We start from the raw sequence: 18,858 nt of genomic DNA, 5'->3' as shown, positions 1-18,858 counted from the left end.
CTGGGCAATGAGTCATCTGCCTATACCTGCACCCACCCCTGTCATGGGAAGGGTGGTGATTCCCCTTAGTCAAGAAGAGTGGATGCTGGTGAGGTGGCCATGGTGTCCACAGCTGCCCACTGGGCAGAGGTGAGGCAGGCACTTCAGGCGGTTTCCCTGGCTCTGAACCCTGACCCGCAAGCATTGGCCAGGTCAATAGTTGGACAAGTGTGTGCTACAAGGACCTACTTGGGCCACTTCCCTCAGGACGTGAACTTGGCCTGCCTTTCTTTCCTGGATTCAACCTTGAGATACATAATGGGAGGGGCCATGGAAAGCCCAAGAGGCAGTGTTCTGGATTTGAGTGAGTGCCTTCTGGGCACCTCCTCTGATGGAGAAACAAATCCCTCCTGACCTTGAGCAACACTACAGGAATGTGCCTGGTGTAAACAGGAACCAGCCGTTTCTTTTTTGAGATGGAGTCTCACGGTTGCCCAGGCTGGAGTGTAGTGGTGTGATTCGGCTCATTGTAACCTCTGCTTCGTGGGTTCACGTGATTGTGCCTCAGCCTCCTAAGTAGCTGGAATCAGCCATTTCTACTCATAGTTTTTATCTTGCCAAGAGGTCACCCTGCCGTTGGCCTGCCTTAGCTCTGTTAAAAAGGTTGTGCTCTGCCAGGTGTGGTGGCTCACGCCTGTAATCCCAGCACTTTGGGAGGCCAAGGTGGGCGGATCACGAGGTCAAGAGTTCGAGACCAGCCTGACCAACACGGTGAAACCCCGTCTCTACTAAAAATACAAGAATTAGCTGGGTGAGTGTGGTGTCACGGGCTTGTGATCCCAGCTACTCAGGAGGCTGAGGCAGGAGAATCGCTTGAACCCAGGAGGTGGAGGTTGTAGTGAGCTGGGATGGCGCCACTGCACACTCTAGCCCCGGGCAACAGAGTGAGACTCCGTCTCAAAAACAAAACACACAAAAAAAACTGTCTTCGGGTGATTGTGGAGAGGTGATCCTATGTCCGCTGTGTTGCTCCCATCCAAGCCCTGGTGACTGGTCACTCTCAGGAGGGTGTGATGGTCAGGCCTTGCGCCTGGTGTAAATTCTGTCTGTAACAGGGTGTGACTTTCTAACTCAACATCACCACTGGCTTAGGAGTTCCATTTGCACAGGGGGCGCTTTATTGCTTTTCTATGTACATAAGAACTTCACGTCTTACCAGTGGAGGTTGGGCAGCCAAGACACCACAATGCTGGGTGTCTTCAGAATGGACTTAACCTTGTCCTTTTGCTTTCTGCCAGTGCAGATCACCATCTGTCAGATGAGCAGGACCCCACCCCTCTGGCAGTCTTGTCTTGGGAGAATCACTCTGAGCTCCCATCCTTTGTAAAATTGGTTTGAGCACCACCCTCCGTCACGGCTGCAGTGAGCCATGACTGCACCACTGTGCTCCAGCCTGGGTGACAGAGCAAGACCCTATCTCAAAAAAAAAAAAAAGTATTTGCCAAATAGACACAGTCCTCACAAAGGAAGTTGGCAGAATAACACCTGTTCCTACCACATCTCAGAACCTGTGTATTTGGTAGGTTACGAAACAAAAGGGAATTAAGTTTGCTAATCAGCTGACCTTAAAACAGGAAGAGGATCCTGCGTTTCTGGGTGGGCCGGAGGAATCACAAAGATCCCTAAATATGGAAGAGGAAGGCAAAAAAGAGTCCGCGTCAAAGAGACTTAAGAAAGACTTGAGTAGACACTGCTGGTTTTGAAGATGGGAAGGGAAGGGTGTGCTGTCTAGAAGCTGGAAAAGGCAAGGAAGTAGATTCCCCCTAGAGCCTCCCAGAAGGAGCATAGCCCTGCTGATGCCTTACTTTTAGCCCAGTGAGACTAGGCGGACTTCAGACCAATAGAACCGTCGGATGACAACATTATGTTTTAAGCTGCTAAAATTGTGGCAATTTGTTAAAGTAACAATAGAAGACCTAATACAAGTCTCATGGAAGTTGCCATAATTTTCTTTTTCTTTCTTTTTTTTTTCGAGACAGTCTCACTCTCACTCCACGCCCAGGCTGGAGTGCAGAGGCGTGATCTCAGCTCACTGCAACCTCTACCTCCAGGGTTCAAGCGATTCTCCTGCCTCAGCCTCCCGAGAAGCTGGGATTACTGGTGAGCACCACCACACCCAGCTAATTTTTTTTTGTATTTTTAGTAGAGATGGGGTTTCACCATGTTGGCCAGGATGGTCTTGATCTCTTGGCCTCGTGATCCACCCACCTCAGCCTCCCAAAGTGTTGGTATTACAGGCGTGAGCCACCGCACCCAGGCCCCATCATTTTTATTTTCTACAATTCTGGCTGACATCTTATTGCTCCATCCTTGCTAATGATAGACTTCATCTCATATAGACCAGTGTTTTCAGAGACCGGCTTACTGATTCAGTAAAGGGCTGGGGGAAACTGCACACACAGGGACATACAAAATCTAAGCCTCCGCCTGGGCCACATGACAAGATTCAGAAGCACCTTTGGTATAATGGGTACCTGACCTCATGTGAAAGTCCAAGTTCAAGTTAATGCGAGAGCGGTAAGAATTCACTGGCCTAGGCTTGGGAACTAATGCCGCCCAACACGTTCAGCCTCAGAGGAGAAGAAATGACTTGAAGAACATAATTTGTGAATTTGCTAATTGTTTTTTTCATTTTATAGCATCACACAGTAAAAGTAGTAGATAAAATAATTTTAATGAAAATAATTTTGTGGGCCAGGCACGGTGGCTCACGCCTATGTAATCCCAGCACTGCGGGAGGCTGAGGCAGGCGGATCACCTGAGGTCAGGAGTTCTAGACCAGCCTGACCAACATGGAGAAACCCCATCTCTACTAAAAATACAAAATTAGCCGGGTGTGGTGGCGCACTCCTGTTATCCCAGCTACTCAAGAGGCTGAGGCAAGAGAATCGGGAGGCGGAGGTTGGGGTGAGCCAAGATCACGCCATTGTACTCCAGCCTGGGCAACAAGAGTGAAACTCCGTCTCAAAAAAAGAAAAAAAATAGAATTTTGTGAAATAAAGGCCACTTGGGAGTATCTGAGCCACCCCACAATGCTTTCTGAGTTTCTGTATGATTTATTTAGTAGAAGGGAGGGAAAGAAGCATTCATTAGTGTCTGCTGTCCTTTTTTTTTTGAGATGATATTTTGCTCTTGTCGCCCAGGCTTGAGTGCAGTGACGCAATCTCGACTCACTGCAACCTCCACCTCCTGGGTTCAAGCGATTCTCCTGCGTCAGCCTCCCAAGTAGCTGGGATTACAGGTGTGTGCCACCACACCTGGCTAAGTTTTGTATTGTTAGTAGAGACGGGGTTTCACCATGTTGGCCAGACTGGTCTTGAATTCCTGACCTCAGGTGATCTGCCTGCCTCAGCCTCCCAAAGTGCTGGGATTACAGGCGTGAATCACCGTGCCCAGCCAATAAATTGATTTAAAAAAAATTTTTAGTCCCTTTTACTGTCTGAGGTTAACTAAGTGTTCAACTGTAGTCTTGTATTTCTCAGAGTAAAGATGAAATGTAATCTATGTCCAGTTCCAGTGTGGATCTTCTAGAAGCACAATAGTTTGGGGCACTTTTAATCCACAATGTGGATGCATTTGCACAATGGCAGTGGGGCTGAGATGATGAATCACCAATCAGTATGAATGCTTTTACTGATTCAAAATGAAATGTGGGTGCAAGCTCACCAGCCGTAATAGAAGAATCAGGTTCCACCAAACTGTTGGAAGAAAAGCAGACAGAATCACACACTGTTTAGAATTGTGGCTGCAAAACAAACCAGGCTAATGTATTTAGACACGTTCTCTCTCTTCTGGAGGAAGACAGAAGTAATTAAATGAACAGTCATGAACATAAATGCTCCTTCAGGACATTTATGCAGTTACTGTATACTGAAGCCACAGAGAATCTCAAAGTTGACCTCGCTTTCTCCTTTGATCCACCAACACAGATTCTAAGTCCAATCAAGAACTGCTTTTGATAGGAAAAAGAGTTAATGGAGTGCTATTTCTGCCTTTTATAAATCCGCCATAGGGGTTCAGGTAATACAGTTCTAGGCTTTGGGTGTGCTCTAACTGTAAGGTACAAAGTCTGGAATGGAATGGGTCTGGAACAGCGGCACTTTGAAAAGCAGTCCACTTTTAAAGTCCTTATTTCTAAACTATGAAAAAACAAACACCTTCCAGAGAAGAAAGATGTTACTTGCATTCTTGTTTCTCTCTTGCTAAAAAGGCCCGTCGGATCGGGCTGAGTAGACTGAAGGCCACTTGTGCAAAAACACAGAGACTGCTTCTTAATGAAGATTGCATTTTAATGCTCTGACAACTCCCATTTCTTCACTGTCAGAATAACCTGGATAGAGGCCAAAGCTTAAACCAATTTGTACATATGTAAAAAGAAAAGAAAAATGAGAAACCTAAATTGCAATAAGAGTTCAGGGCAGCAGAGCAGATCTTTCTGGATTTGGCGCCAGAGTCCCTGAGCCTGGGGATGGGCCCAGGGGTCAGGTCCTTGTTTGCAGAGGGAGTCTGAGGGCCAGCTCCGTCAGATGAGTCATGTCTGGTTGTTTGCTTTGCTTCTTGATGTATTCTAGCGTTTTCACCTACGAGGAAAAAGAAAGATCCATCTCCTTTCTGGTTCATTATCCTTGGAGCCCAAGGCTCTAATGAATCAGCCATTATGTGAGCTTAGATTTCGTAGCAGAGAATAGTGAGTTTTTTGAGGGATGAGGGAGGGAAGAAATCAAAGTCTTTAACTTCTTGGATTGCAGCTTGCCCTAAAAATCAGATTTGGATGTGACCAGAAATGACTGATGTTTTATATGTATGGTTTTTATTCAGAGGGAATAGACTTTCAAAACTATGCTTTTGTTTTTTGTTTTGGAGACAAGGTCTTGCTCTGTCACCCAGGCTGGAGTGCAGTGGTGTGATCATAGCTCACTGCAGCCTCGAACTCCTGGGCTCAAGCCATCCTCCCTCCTCAGCCTCCCGAGCTGGGACTACACATGTGCACCACCATGCCCAGCTAATTTTTTATTTTTTTGTAGAGACCTGGTCTCACTATGTTGCCCAGGCTGGTGTCAAACCCTTGGCTTCAGGCAATCCTCCTGTCTCAGCCTCCCAAAATGCTGGGATTATAGGCATGAGCTGCCACACCTGGCCAGCTCTGCTTTTTACTGCTAGGAAGTGATCCCGTAGAAATGGACCAAGTGCTTTTCTAAAAGGGGAATATAGGGTTGTCTGTCTGATGTCCAGGCCACAATGCTGTGTTGAGGGTGGTTGTGCACTGGCCAGTGGGCTTATACCACGGGGCCGTCTGAGCGCCTCACCATGGTCCTGGTGTCTGCACAGCCGTGCCTCTGTGCCAGGTGCCACAGGTTGACGGAGAGCTGGTTGAGCTTGTTGTTGCGTAGGTCCCCATGGGCCAAGATGCTGTTAAAGAAGGACAGGCCCAACGAGCTCTGGCGCTTCAGGGCCTGAAACAGAAAAGGGAGGTTACTGCCCTGCACTGGGGCTCAGGCCGTGCCCCGCAGAGATGCTGTGGACAGTGTTGACTCTGGGGTAGGTCATGCCTGAGTTCCAGTGCCAGCTCTGCCATGTATTTGCTGTACGGCAAGCTGCTGAACCTCCCAAAGTCCCAGCTTCTTCATCTGTAAATGACAGTAAGGTCACCACTGCAGAGGGTGGGGATTCAGTAAGATGACAAAGCTCTGTGCCCACAGATGGTCATTACTCATGAAATGGAAGAAACTCGCCAGTCAGTGAGGTCGAGGAATGAAGGGTACCCCAGCAGGGACAAGCCTTGCTTTAATGCAAGTACAGCTGAAAACTGAAAGGCTTCAGCTTGCCTCTTTCAGATGTGTCCTCAAACTACCCAGAGCTGCAGTCAGTATTCCTGCCCCTGGGCTGCCGGTAATAAAGACCAAAACACATCTCCTCCCGAACTGAGCTCCCAATCCTTGGTGCCCATATCCAGCCTTTACACGCTGACATCAGATCTTCCCTTTCTTGCTCAATAATCTGATGTGAGAGGTATCTTGCCAGAAAAAGTCTAACCACAGTGTCATGGTAGACCGAACCTGAACTCTAGCTTTGAGTGATAAAGACAAAAGGGAAACTAAATCTCCAGAATGCAACACCAGGCCCAGGAGAAAGGATACAACTTCCCCAAGGTAAACGAAGGCCCCTGGAAAAGCCACATCAACAGGTGGGTACCTGCTGTTCAGGAAGCCTATGGGGCCAGGGCAGATCCCACATCTGCACAACATCAGTGCTGCCAAGAGTCTCGTGTCTGCTCCGTGACAGTGAATGCGTGTAAGAGCCCTTAAGAGTGTGCCAGGGATTCTGCTCTGTGCTTTATACAACTCGACTGATTTAACCGTCATGACAACTCTGTGGCAGGTACATTCCTAACCGCCCGTGAGAGATAGAATTCTAGAGGTGTCTCCCAACATTCCTTCCCCTGTTATTCAAACATGAATCCCGGTGCTGCTGTGGAGAGACTGCAGATGGAATTAAGGTAGGGAGCGTATCTTAGATGACCTGAGTGGGCCCTCGAATCACCGGAGCCCTTAAAAGCAGAAGCATTTCTCCGACCAGAATCAGAGACAAGCAGTGAAAGAGAAAAACAGGAAAGAGGAGGAAGAAGGGAAGCCAGAGATTCAAGGCATGAGGAGAACCTGGCCCACCAGTGCTGGCCATGAGCTGAGAAACACAGGCAGCTTCTAGAAGCTGAGAAGGACGCCTGGCCAACAGACACAGGATCCCAGTCCATGATCACATGGAAATGCAATCTGCAAATACCCTGAAGGAACAAGGAAGTAGATTCTTTCCAGTGCCTCCTGCTAAGAGCCCAGCCAGCAAGACCTTGATTCTGGCCTTGTGAAACCCAGAACAGACACACCGGCCCCAGCCAGCACTGACTTCTCACCTACCAGTGAGATCAAAAATGGGTACTGCTTTAAGATGCCAAGTTTGTGGCAACGGGTTATGGTGGCAACAGGAAATGAATATGCTCCCATTCTGCAGATGAGGCACCTGAGGCTCTGAAAGGTTAGCAACTTGCCCAAGGACCACAGATGGGTCCTCACAATGCAGAGGGGAGTCCGAGCTCCAGCTCTGTGACTCCAGAGCCTGTGCTCATACTCACAGCCCTCTCCAGGCCACACACTCAGGGTTGCATCTTATCAGGAATCGCAGTCAGAAGGGGCTGAGAGACTTGCCAGTGCTGCGAGCCAACTTCGGCTATGCAGTTTTATGCAGGGAGTAAGAATGGCTTGATTGAGCTTACACCAAAACACATTTCTTCCTGCTTTTCTCAACTACTCTTGGTGGCTAAAACCAACTTATCAACTGTCCATCCATCCAGCGTTCCACAGATAATTCACATGGCACCTGCTAGCTGCTATGCCAACTGATTTACCCCTTTTTACTGTCCTTTCCCAAGTGAGAATTTAAAGTCTTTTAGTGAAAAGAAAAAAATTAGCTGAGCATGGTAGCACACACCTATTGTCTCAGTTACTCAGGAGGCTGACAGAGGCTGGAGGATCACTTGAGGGCAAGAGTTTGAGGCTGCAGTGAGCTATGATCTTACCGCACTCAAGTCTGGGCATCAGAGCAAGACCCCGTCTTAAATAAAAAGTCAAGGAACAGCTTCAAATGCAGTTGGGCAAGGTGGCTGAGTGGCAACTAAGAATCTTCGGCACCTCCCCTCCCCACTCCGGTCAAAATTGAGCCTGCCTTGGCAACAGCCTAGAGCAGCGACAGTCACAGAAGCAGCAGAGCTGACGGCCAAGAGCCCAATCATCAGGAGCAGGTTGTGCTGTGGGCGCCCAGGCCCGCGGGCAACGAGGGAAAAGCGCTTTGGCATGGGGCACGCGGGCTGGCACCTACTGGGCACGGACTCGCAAACTGGCTGGCGACCACCTGCTCTGGCTTCATTTGTTCTAACAGACAACGCAGTTATGCCCCAAGTGGGAACCTGAGCCCATTCTGCTCTCCTTTTAACCTGGTCCTCGTCTGACACCTGGGAGAACGGGAGCCCCGCTTTCTGCTTGGATCTAGAAGACCAAGCTAAAATAAAACTGTTTCAAAGCCAACTAAAAGTCTCCTTGGAGAGAGGCCCTTTGACTACCTTTCACTGAAGTGGGAGAAACTGTTTTAAAAGTCAGACAAGCAGCACAATACCTAATTGGCTATTTCTCCATTCCATATCTTCTCAATTAGCAAAAAGCTCAATTCGCATGTGTTTTAAATGGCAAAGCCCATTAAAAGTGAAATCATTGGAGACGTGTCTGAGGGATGAGACACATGCCAGCTGATATATTCAAACACCGAGAAAAATACAAACACGTAGCTTGGGAACCAAATCAGGGCCTGATCCCCTCCCCTCGCCACAGAGGTTTTAAATAGAAAAGAGCTGCTTTTCCTATGAGAATTGTCATTTCCAGGAAGCTCTCGGGGTTTGGCATGGTTCCCAGCTCCACCACACCCAAACAAACAACTTCATAAAATACAGCTTGTGATTAAAATGAGGCTGGCACCTTCATGTGGCCTTAGAGGATGACTTTGGAAGCAGGGTTGCTACCAGAGCTGAGGTATGATTCTCAGAACGGCACAGGCATCAGGGTTTTCCAACAGCAGGAAGCCGCCCACCCCACTCAGTGGGGAGAAATCCACCAGGCCCTTCCTGGTCTGTGATGGGCCTGGACACCAAGCCTCATGCTCTTGGGGTACCAGACTTCAGAGGACTCCAATATGGCTATTGAGCTGAACTCCACATTGCACCATTAAAACGAAGGATAGCCGGGCGTGGTGGCTCACGCCTGTAATCCCAGCACTTTGGGAAGCTGAGACGGGCGGATCATGAGGTCAGGAGATCGAGACCATCCTGGCTAACAGTGAAAGCCTGTCTCTACTAGAAATACAAAAAATTAGCCAGGCGTGGTGGGCGCCTGTAGTCCCAGCTACTCAGAAGGCCGAGGCAGGAGAATCACTTGAATCTGGGAGGCGGAGGTTGCAGTCAGCTGAGATTGTGCCACTGCACTCCAGTCTGGGCAACAGAGCAAGAGTCTGTCTCAAAAAAAAAAGAAGGATAACATGTTGAGTTTCAGCTTGGTCCACCCATATGACCATGTTTTTGTTTATTTATTTATTTTAGAGACAGGGTCTTGCTCTGCTGCCAGGGTTGGAGTGTAGTGGCGCAATCACAGCTCACTGCAGCCTCAAACTCCTGGGCTCAAGCGATCCTCCCACCTCAGCCTCTTGAGTAGTCCCAGCTACTCAGGGTGCACACCACCATGCCTGGCTAACTTTTAAATTTTTTTTAGAGATGGCTTTTACTATGTTCCCCAGGCTGGTCTCAAACTCCTGGAATAAAGCAATCCTCCTTCCCCAGCCTCCCAAAGTGTTGGGATTACAGGCATGAGCCACCATGCCTGACCGATTTTTTTCTAATAAATGTGCATATATGGACAGACAATTTCAGTGAACATCGCTGGTATTGATGCGACGTGAAATGTTCTTTAGAAACATTCCATCTTTGCTATTCTTTCAGAATCACTATCACCATCAACCCTTCTCTCCACCAGAGAAAGAGACATAAATGTTAAATATAAATAGCTCCAAATTATATGGTTCTGGGCTTTATTTTTATTGCAAGCTTGGGACTTCTGGGCTATGATCATTTATGCTGTCAGTGACCACCTCTGATTAAACCCAGCCTATTGCCTTGGCATGAAGAAACGTAATTTTGAACCACATGTCAAGTTTTCTGTGTGACTTGTCAAACACACATCATTGTTCTAAGAGGTCCCTGGACTAGAAGGTGGAGCCAGAGCCAGTGGTTTCAAGAAATCAGGGGAAGGCTGGGCATGGTGGCTCACGCCCAGAATCTGCAGCACGTTGGGAGACAAGGCCAAGGTGGGCGGATCACTTGAGCTCTTTTTTTTTTTTTTTTTCTGAAACGGAGTCTCGTTCTGTCACCCAGGCTAGAGTGCAGTGGCGTGATCTCAGCTCACTGCAACCTCCCCCTCCTGGGTTCAAGCGATTCTCCTGCCTCAGCCTCCCGAGTAGCTGGGATTACAGGCACGTGCCACCATGCCCGGCTAATTTTTGTATTTTTAGTAGAGGTGGGGTTTCACCATGTTGGTCAGGCTGGTCTCAAACTTCTGACCTCAAGTGATCTGCCTGCCTCAGCCTCCCAAAGTGCTGGGATTACAGGCATGAGCCACCGTGCCCAGCCAGGCTCCGTATTTTAGGACTAGCCTGGGCAACACAGAGAGACCTCGGCCGTGTAAGAAATAAGAACTTAGCTGGGTGTGGTGGTTACACGCCTGTAGTCCCAGCTACTTGGGAGGCTGACATGGGAGGATCACTTGAGCCCAGGAGGTTGAAGCTGCAGTGAGCTAAGATAGTGCCACTGCACTCCAGCCTGGATAACAGAGTAAGACCTTGTCTCTGGAAAAAAAAAAAAAAAAAGAAAAGACATCAGGGGAAAAAGCTAAGACAAGCTTTCCATGGGGGGATCTACTTAGTACAAGCTGAAGGTGATGGGCTTCCATTATTCCTGTAGGCTGAAAGGGCTCTCTCCTGAAAACCATCTACACAGAAAAGGGAAGAGGTATGAACCCTTGCTGAGTGTTTGTGCATGTTTGTAAAAGGTCTTTTAAAACAATGTGTATTTAGGGTTTTATTTTCTCATCTTGAGTCATGAGCCTCAGCTATGCAACATTTAAAAATTATTGATACATAATATTTGTGTGTATTTATGAGGTACATGTGGTATTTTGTTACAGGCCTAGAATACACAGTGATCGTGCCAGGGTATTTGGGGTGTCTGTCACCTGAGCATTTATCATTTCTATGGGTACGGAACATTTCAAGTCTTCTCTTAAATAGCTATTTTGAAATGTATAATACCTTGGTGTTAACTATAGTTACTCTGCTCTGCTATTGAACATTAGAACTTACTCCCTTTTATTCCTCCTTTTTTCTTTTTTTCTTTTTTTTGGAGACAGGGTCTTGCTCTGCTGCCTAGGCTGGAGTGCAGTGGCATGATGACAGCTCACTGCAACTTGAACTCCCGCCTCAGCTTCTCCAGTAGCTGGGACTACAGGCACACACAACCACACCCAGCTAATTTAAAATTTTTTTTGAGATAGAGTCTTGCTGTGTTGCCCAGGCTGGAGTGCAGTGGTGTGATCTGGGCTCATGGCAACCTCCGCCTCCCAGGTTTAAGCGATTCTCCTGCCTCAGCCTCCCAGGTAGCTGGTACTACAGGCGCACACCACCACGCCCAGCTAATTTTTTCTGTATTTTTTGTAGAGGTGGGATTTTGCCATGTTGGCCAGGCTGGTCTCGAACTCCTGGCCTCAAGTGATCTGCCCACCTCAGCCTCCCAAAGTGCTAGGATTACAGGTGTGAACCGTACCTAGCCTAATTTTTAATTTCTTTTTTTATAGAGACAGGATCTTACCATGTTACCCAAGCTGGTCTCAAACTCCTAGGCTCAAATAATCCTCCCACCGGGGCCTCCCAAAATGTTGGGATTACAGGTCTGAGGCATTGTGCCTGGCCTGTTCTTTCTAACTGTATCTATTTCTGTACCCATTAACCAACCTCTCTTCATTGCCCTCCCCACCCCCGCATACACACACACATCCACATACCCTTCCCAGCCTCTGGTATCAATCATTCTAGGAGAGTTGCCTCGTCTGATACTCACTGGTTTGATAAACCAGTTTTCCTGAAGAAGAAACTGGGGTTCCAATGCCACTCTTTCCACAAACAACCAAGAGCCCTCCAGGCACTAACTTGCTCAGAGTTCTGGTACTGCAGCTCGGGGTCTCCAAGGTCAGTAGGACACAGTCACATACCCTCCCTCCCTAGAGAAGGTGCTACGGGCCCCCAGGGCTGCAGGATTTCTACAACTGTTGGGCATGTAGGTCTCTGCCCTTTCAACTACTAACCTTAAGGCCAGCCCTTTGAGCAGTGCCCCTGAACTTGGAGGCCAGAAAAAATCCTACTCTCTCAAAGACATGCTTGAACACCCTGGACAGAATGGGTATATATTGGCCAGGCACAGTAGCTCACGCCTGTAATCCCAGCACTTTGGGAGGCCCAGGTGGGCGGATCACTTGAACTCAGGAATTTGAGACCAGCCTGGCCAATATGGTGAAACCTCGTCTCTACTAAAAACACAAAAATTAGCCTGGTGTGGTGGGATGTGCTTATTATAGTCCTAGCTCTCAGGAGGCTGAGGCAGTAGAATCACTTGAACCTGGGAGGCGGAGATTGCAGTGACCTGAGATTGCACCACTGCACTCTAGCCTGGGCGACACAGCGAGACTGTCTCAAAACAAAACGAAACAAAACAAAAAAAGAATGGGAATATACTGCATGTGAGTACCTACAGCTAAATAATGTGGTATTTTTGGTGGGTGCAGAAGGAACATGAGGATGGGTGGTGTTTTATACAGTCTTGGAAATGACAAAGAACTACTACAATCCAGTTTGATCTTATTTTGTCCTGAAAGGGTCTGGATGCTATGAAAGGATGTGAGATGAGAGGTATGGGAGCAAAACCCAGGAAGAACAAGGACTCCAGGAAGACCCAGTGGGTTGGGAATGAAGGAGCTGGAGGAGGGAGGTGGTCAAGCGCCTTAGAAGGAGTGGGAGCATGGGAAAGGCACTGAGAACCCGGGGGGCAAAAATCATCTTAGGTTTGGGGAAGGGAACTGAGGAGGAGGAGAGCGAGAGAATAGAGGTCCCCTCTTGCCAGGAGGATATCAGGAATGAGTTATCTATCAGGCAACATCTTTTGCTAGGTGGGAATACAATAATCGAGATGCTCAGAGCTTCGAACAAACAGCTCATAGTGGATAAAGGGCAAGATCTAGGAGAAGTGCTTGGAGGCAGAAAGTCAGGGAAGGACGCAGACAGAGGCCAAGCACTGGCTCTGACTCCCAAGATGCTGCCAACCTCCCCCTACGCCTCTATCTTCACTACGCTACAGCAATCAGCCTTAACCGCAGTGAGAGAGACACACCTACGTCTACACAACTGACTGACTCGGCCACGTCTGAGACAGGGTCTCTGGGACCCATGTGTCACTCACACATTTGGGCCAAAGCTGTGAAAATGGAAGCCATGGTCAGGTTGGGAAGAGAGGCAGGTAGTTAATTGGGTTGTACTCGATGGAAATTACACTGAAATCAATCAATCAACTATCTCTATGGAGAATATGAAAAACAAACTTCTGAAAATACAAAAGACACAACATCTGATAAAAAGAATTTAGTTTGTGGATAAGAGCAGGGCTTCTAGAAAATTGCCTTGACCATACTCCATAGCTGCCGCTCTAGGATTCAGTTTCCTCATCTGTATGGCATAAAGGACTGCTGTGAGAATTAAGTGAAATAATCCACGCAAAATTCTTTATACTACACTTAATGTATAATGAAGGCTGGGAAAACAGAACCTACTATTATTAATGACCACACACCACTTCTTAAAACTGAAGTGGGCCAGGCACAGTGGCTCACGCCTGTAATCCCAGCACTTTGGGAGGCCAGGGTGGGTGGATCACTTGAGCTCAGGAGTTTGAGACCAGCCTGGCCAACATGGTGAAACCCCATCTCGACTAAAAATACAAAAATTAGCCAGGTGTGGTGACAGGCGCCTGAATCCCAGCTACTCGGGAGGCTGAGGCAGGAGAATCACTTGAACCTGGGAGGCGGAGGTTGCAGTGAGCTGAGATTGCACCATTGCACTCCAGCCTGGGCAACAAGAGTGAAACTCCGTCTCAAAAAAAATAAAAGAAAAAGAAAAAGAAAAGTGAAGTGGAAAGGCCTTGGTTGAGGAGGGCAATGTAGCAGTGCAGAGTTCAGGTTTGGGAATCCGGGTTAGAATCTCTGCTGTTTCAACACAGCCAGAGGAGATACTAAGGGCTCTGAATAACCCTCTCTGAGCCTCAGTTTCCCTTCCCATTCAATGGAAATAAACACAGCACCTACATCTCACAGGGCTGCTGTGGGCACTGAAAGAGCCCAGGTGTAGCAATCCCACGCTATCATGGATTCACCATGAACTGATGGAGCATCTGCCGCAGGCCGGGCTCTGCATGAGACGTGGGGTGGTGCAAAGAGTTACCGGGGGTCCCAGAGTCCCTGTCTTGTCATTCAGACACAGGCAGGTCTTCAAGACTCACCAGGTCCGGGCCGGGCGCAGTGGCTCATGCCTATAATCCCAGCACTTTGGGAGGCCGAGGTGGGCAGATCACAAGGTCAGGAGTTCAAGACCAGCCTGGCCAACATAATGAAACCCCGTCTCTACTAAAAAAATACAAAAAATAAGCCAGGTGTGGTGGCAGGCACCTGTAATCCCAGCTACTCGGGAGGCTGAGGCAGGAGAATTGCCTGGACCCGGGAGGCAGAGGTTGCAGTGAGCCGAGATTATGCCATTGCACTCCAGCCCAGGCAATAGTGTGAGACTGTCTCAAAAAAAAAAAAAAAAAAAAAAAAGACTTGCCAGGTCCCTGCTCCCATGGAGCTTACATTCTAGTCAGGGAGCTGGGGGATGGACAGACAAACACAGAACATTTCAGACGGTGACTGAACAGGCGCTACAGGGACAGTCGGGCAGAGGCATGCAGGTGGTGGTGGCTCCTTGAGACAGGGTCTGGGAAGGCCTCTCTGAGGAGGTCCTTTGAGCTGAGATTTGAATGACGAGAAGGAATAGCCAGGGGAAGCCGTGGGAGAGGCGCAGTCCAGGCAGAGAAAACAGCAGGAGCGAAGGCCCCAAAGCAATGGAGAAGTGGTTTGCACATAAACACATTACTCACATGACATACTTTCCTTTCTAGAATGAACCAACGTTGAACCACCCTGGAAACTTGTGCTTTCAGAGCAAGAGGCGGGTGGAGGACAGCAGAGGGCACCCACCTCGTCCTTGGCCAGGGTTTTCAGATGCTCTAGGATCTGAGCCATCACCGTCTCACACAGCTTGTTGTTTTCTGCCAGGAACTTGGAGTCTCCCCCGTAGAGGCTGTCGTTGGAGTCCACTGTTGAACAAACAAGAACAGTGAGACAGACCCAAGCCCCGCGGCCATGCTGGCCAGGGAGAGGCAGCCGCGTGTCATGTCACACCGTGTCAGCAGATGGCAGGAAGTCGTGGCAGGGCACATGGAAGTGGCGGAAATTTCCCACTGGGCTTGGGGCCTTGGGAATCACAAAGAAAACACCCAGCCTGCAGGACAGTCTAAGCCAGTGGTGTGGAAGTCACCCCTCCAGCCCATGTGTGCGTGGCGGGGAGCGGGGGGGACATTAATAATCATAATGATCATCACAGCAGCTGCCAGGCACTGGGCTAGGGCTTTAACTGCCTTATTGCAGAGTCCCCCACAACCAGTATGTGAAGAGATGATTTTTCTTTTCTTTTTTTTTTTTTTTTTTGAGACGGAGTCTCTCTCTGTCACCCAGGCTGGAGTGCAGTGGCATGATCCTGGCTCACTGCAACCTCCGCCTCAAGGCTCAAGCAGTCCTCCTGCCTCAGCCTCTTGAGTAGCTGGAATTACAGGCACCTGCCAGCACGCCTGGCTATTTTTTAAATTTTTAAAAAATTTTTAATAGAGACAGGGTTTCACCATGCTGGCCAAGCTGGTCTCGAACTCCTGACCTCAAGTGATCCGCCTGCCTTGGCCTCCCAAAGTGCTGGGATTACAGGTGTGAGCAACCAGCCCAGCCAAGAGATGATATTAATATCTCCCTTTTAGGGAGATGAGGCTCAGAGGTGGTCCTAGCTGGGATCCTAAACCAGGAAGTCTGATTCCAGAGCTCACACTCAGCTACCGCATCCAGCTGCCTGCCCTGCCAGCCTCTCCTCAAAGCTGGCTTGGGAAGGACTGCAGAGATTTTCTATTTCAGCTACTCTAGAAGTGTAAATCCCTTTGATAATGTCTCTTGCCAAAAGCTCCTCCACTGTTTGCTTGGTCTCGTCCTGTGACAACCACTGCCTAGAGTAAGACAGGCCCAGCCAAGGACAGCCTGAGTCTGGGCTCCTCCTCCCTCCTTTTTCCCTCCCCGCTCCTTCCTCTCAACTGACCCTCACACAGAGCATAATCTGGGCGACGAAAGATACTACACTCTGTGCTGCTTTACACTTTGTTTTTTTAACTTAATGATAAATCTTGGGGCTGGGATCAGTGGTTCACACCTGTAATCCCAGCACTCTGGGAGGCTGAGGCAGGAGGATCACTTGAGTCCAGGAGTTTGAGACCAGCCTGAGCAACATAGCAAAACCCCATCTCTACAAAAAAAATTAGCTGTGTTTGGTAGCTCACGCCTGTTGTCTCAGATACTTGGGAGGCTGAGGTGGGAAGACTGCTTGAGCCCAGGAGTAGGTGGCTGGAGTTATGATCACATGACTGCACTCTAGTATAAGCAACACAGCAAGATCTTGTCTCAAAATAAACAAAATCAAATAAATCTCTGTGCTATTTCTGTATCAGCATACAGTAGTTCCCCCTTATCCTTGGGGGATACGTTCCAAGACCCTCAGTGGGTGCCTGAAACCACAGACAGTATTGAATCCTATATACATTATGCTTTTTCCTATATAGTAATGGGTAGGAATTACTTTTTCCTATATAGTAATGGGTAGGTAGCGTCGCATCAGTGTGGATAAGCTGGACAAAGGGATGATGGATGTCCCGGGTGGGACGAAATAAAATTTTATCACCCTATTCAGTACAGCATGCAAATTAAAACTTATGAATTATTTCTGAGATTTTCCACTTAATATTTTTGGACCAGGTTGACTGTGGGGTAACTGAAACTGCAGAAAATGAAACTGGGGCTGGGCACTGTGGCTCACACCTAGAATCTGAGCATTGTGAGAGGCTGAGGTGGGTGGATCACTTGAGGTCAGGAGTTTGAGACCAGCCTGGCCAACATGGTGAAACCCCGTCTCTACTAAAAATACAAAAATTAGCTGGGCGTGGTGGCACGCGCCTGTAGTCCCAGCTACTGGCATGCTACTGCACTCCAGCCTGGCGACAGAGCGGGACTCCATCTCAAAAAAAAAAAAAAAAAAAAAGAGACACCGGGTAAGGGGGCGCTATGCGTACAGCTCTGTTGCTTTGTTGTCATGGCTGCATAGTATCCCACTGTATGATGGAACAGAATGTATTTAGTTGGTCCCTACTGCGAACACTTCAGTGGTTTCCTTCCTTTTTTTGGCTAGGGCCAGCCTGCTGCAAACCCTAGGGTTCACAACGAAACCACCAGCTCTGCCTACAGAGCCAGTTCTTTCCTTCCACGCCCACATGAGCTCACACACCTTTTCCACTGGATCCTCTTACAGCTGCTTTCATTCCAACTACCAGACAAGGACTTGAATGTGGCCGAGCATAACCGAGTGTGAACAAGCAGCACTCTGTCTGGGGAGCCCAGTTCAGCATCTGAACCCCCAGGCTAAAGGGAGAGCTCTGGAGCCAACACAGCACTCAGTGGTCAGGAAGGGGGATGGTGCGGTGGCGGCGCTCGCTGCTTCTCACCTGGCACGGGCCTGCAATCTGGGTCACCGTCCTGAGCGTGTGGATATCTCATAAACCAAGAGCCATGCCTGTGCCTTGGGGTGTGGTTGTGTACACGCGGCCACATGTGCACACAGCTAATCCAGTTTTGTGGCTTAGGGATGTCTTTAATAAACCACATCCAGTTTCGCTTATCTGCTAGAATGTGATTTGTTGTGCTTTTCTCGCCCCTTTGAAAGAACATTCATCACTGTCTTGAGGAAACAAGTAGGAAGGATACTGTCTCAGATACACACAATTCAAAAGAGACAATATTTATGAGAAACACAGTAGGGCCTGTGTACAAATGAGGGACAAACAGCATGAGATGGCCAGGCGCAGTGGCTCATGCCTGTAATCGCAGCGCTTTGGGAGGCCAAGGCAGGTAGATCACTTGAGCTCAGGAGTTCGAGACCAGCCTAGGCAACATGGTGAAACCCTGTCTCTAAGAGGGTTTCATCCTGTCTACAAAAATTAGCCGGATGTGGTGATGTGTGCCTGTAGTCCCAGCTACTCGGGAAGCTGAGGTGGGAGGATGACTTGAGCTCAGGAGGCAGACATTGCAGCAAGCAGAGATCACGCCACTGCACTGCAGGCAGGGCTACATTTTGTATTTTTGTAGAGACGGGGTTTCTCCACATTGGCCAGGCTGGTCTCAAACTCCTGACCTCAAGTGACCCTCCCGCTTTGGCCTCCCAAAGTGCTGGAATTACAGGCGTGAGCCACCGTGCCCGGCCGTGAACACCTACTTCTTGAATCACCAATTGATAACATTTTGCTACTCTTGTGCAAGCTGTCTTGCTTGTTGTCTCTACAAGGATGGACAGACACACATAATTTTTTTTTTTTTTTGGCTGAACCATTTGAAAGCAGGTTGCAGGCATATTGCCTGAGAATAAGGAGAACAACTGGTTCCTTTGTTCCCCAGCTTCTCTGATCACAGGAATCTCTTATCCAATCTTAAACTGATTTATGGGGACTCTGCTGGGATACTTCCCCAAGGTTTCCTTTGCGATTGATTGCTCGTCTGACACCAGGTTGGTAGTTACTGGCCCTGGGCCGCAGGAGAATCTTAGAATTTCCAAGCCGGCTCTGGCTGCTGTGTCATGACTGTTACCTCCCCAGTGGGGGACAGCAGTTACTCTTGTAAGAAGCGAGAAGAGTTCAATTCAGCCATTCAACACCACCTGATTGTGCAGGGCAGCAAAACTGCAGCTGGTGAAGGAATTTCTCATGTCTGCTGCTGAGGACCAGAATAGTTCCTGCATAAA

General features: G+C 48.6%; 1 protein-coding gene across 3 annotated transcripts in view; it reads right to left on the bottom strand.

The window, feature by feature from the left end:
• Nucleotides 1-3,322: 3,322 nt before the first annotated feature.
• VPS35L (VPS35 endosomal protein sorting factor like) overlaps nucleotides 3,323-18,858 on the bottom strand; it is a 158,644-nt gene continuing 143,108 nt past the window's right edge. Inside the window, exons 29-31 of one of the 3 annotated variants that reach the window (XM_032157025.2) lie at nucleotides 14,958-15,076; nucleotides 5,346-5,492; nucleotides 3,379-4,619 (exon numbers count right to left, since the gene is read on the bottom strand). In XM_032157025.2, the coding sequence (XP_032012916.1) occupies nucleotides 4,521-4,619; nucleotides 5,346-5,492; nucleotides 14,958-15,076 (365 nt within the window). In that variant the 3' untranslated portion in view covers nucleotides 3,379-4,520. Of the gene's footprint in view, nucleotides 4,620-5,345; nucleotides 5,493-14,957; nucleotides 15,077-18,858 lie in introns of all 3 variants that reach the window. The other 2 variants (XM_032157027.2, XM_032157026.2) reach the window with 2 other exon arrangements.

Source organism: Hylobates moloch, unplaced genomic scaffold (assembly GCF_009828535.3).
Source record: "Hylobates moloch isolate HMO894 unplaced genomic scaffold, HMol_V3 SCAFFOLD_6, whole genome shotgun sequence".
Lineage (NCBI taxonomy): Eukaryota > Metazoa > Chordata > Mammalia > Primates > Hylobatidae > Hylobates > Hylobates moloch.
This window is presented reverse-complemented; position numbering and strand designations above follow the sequence as displayed.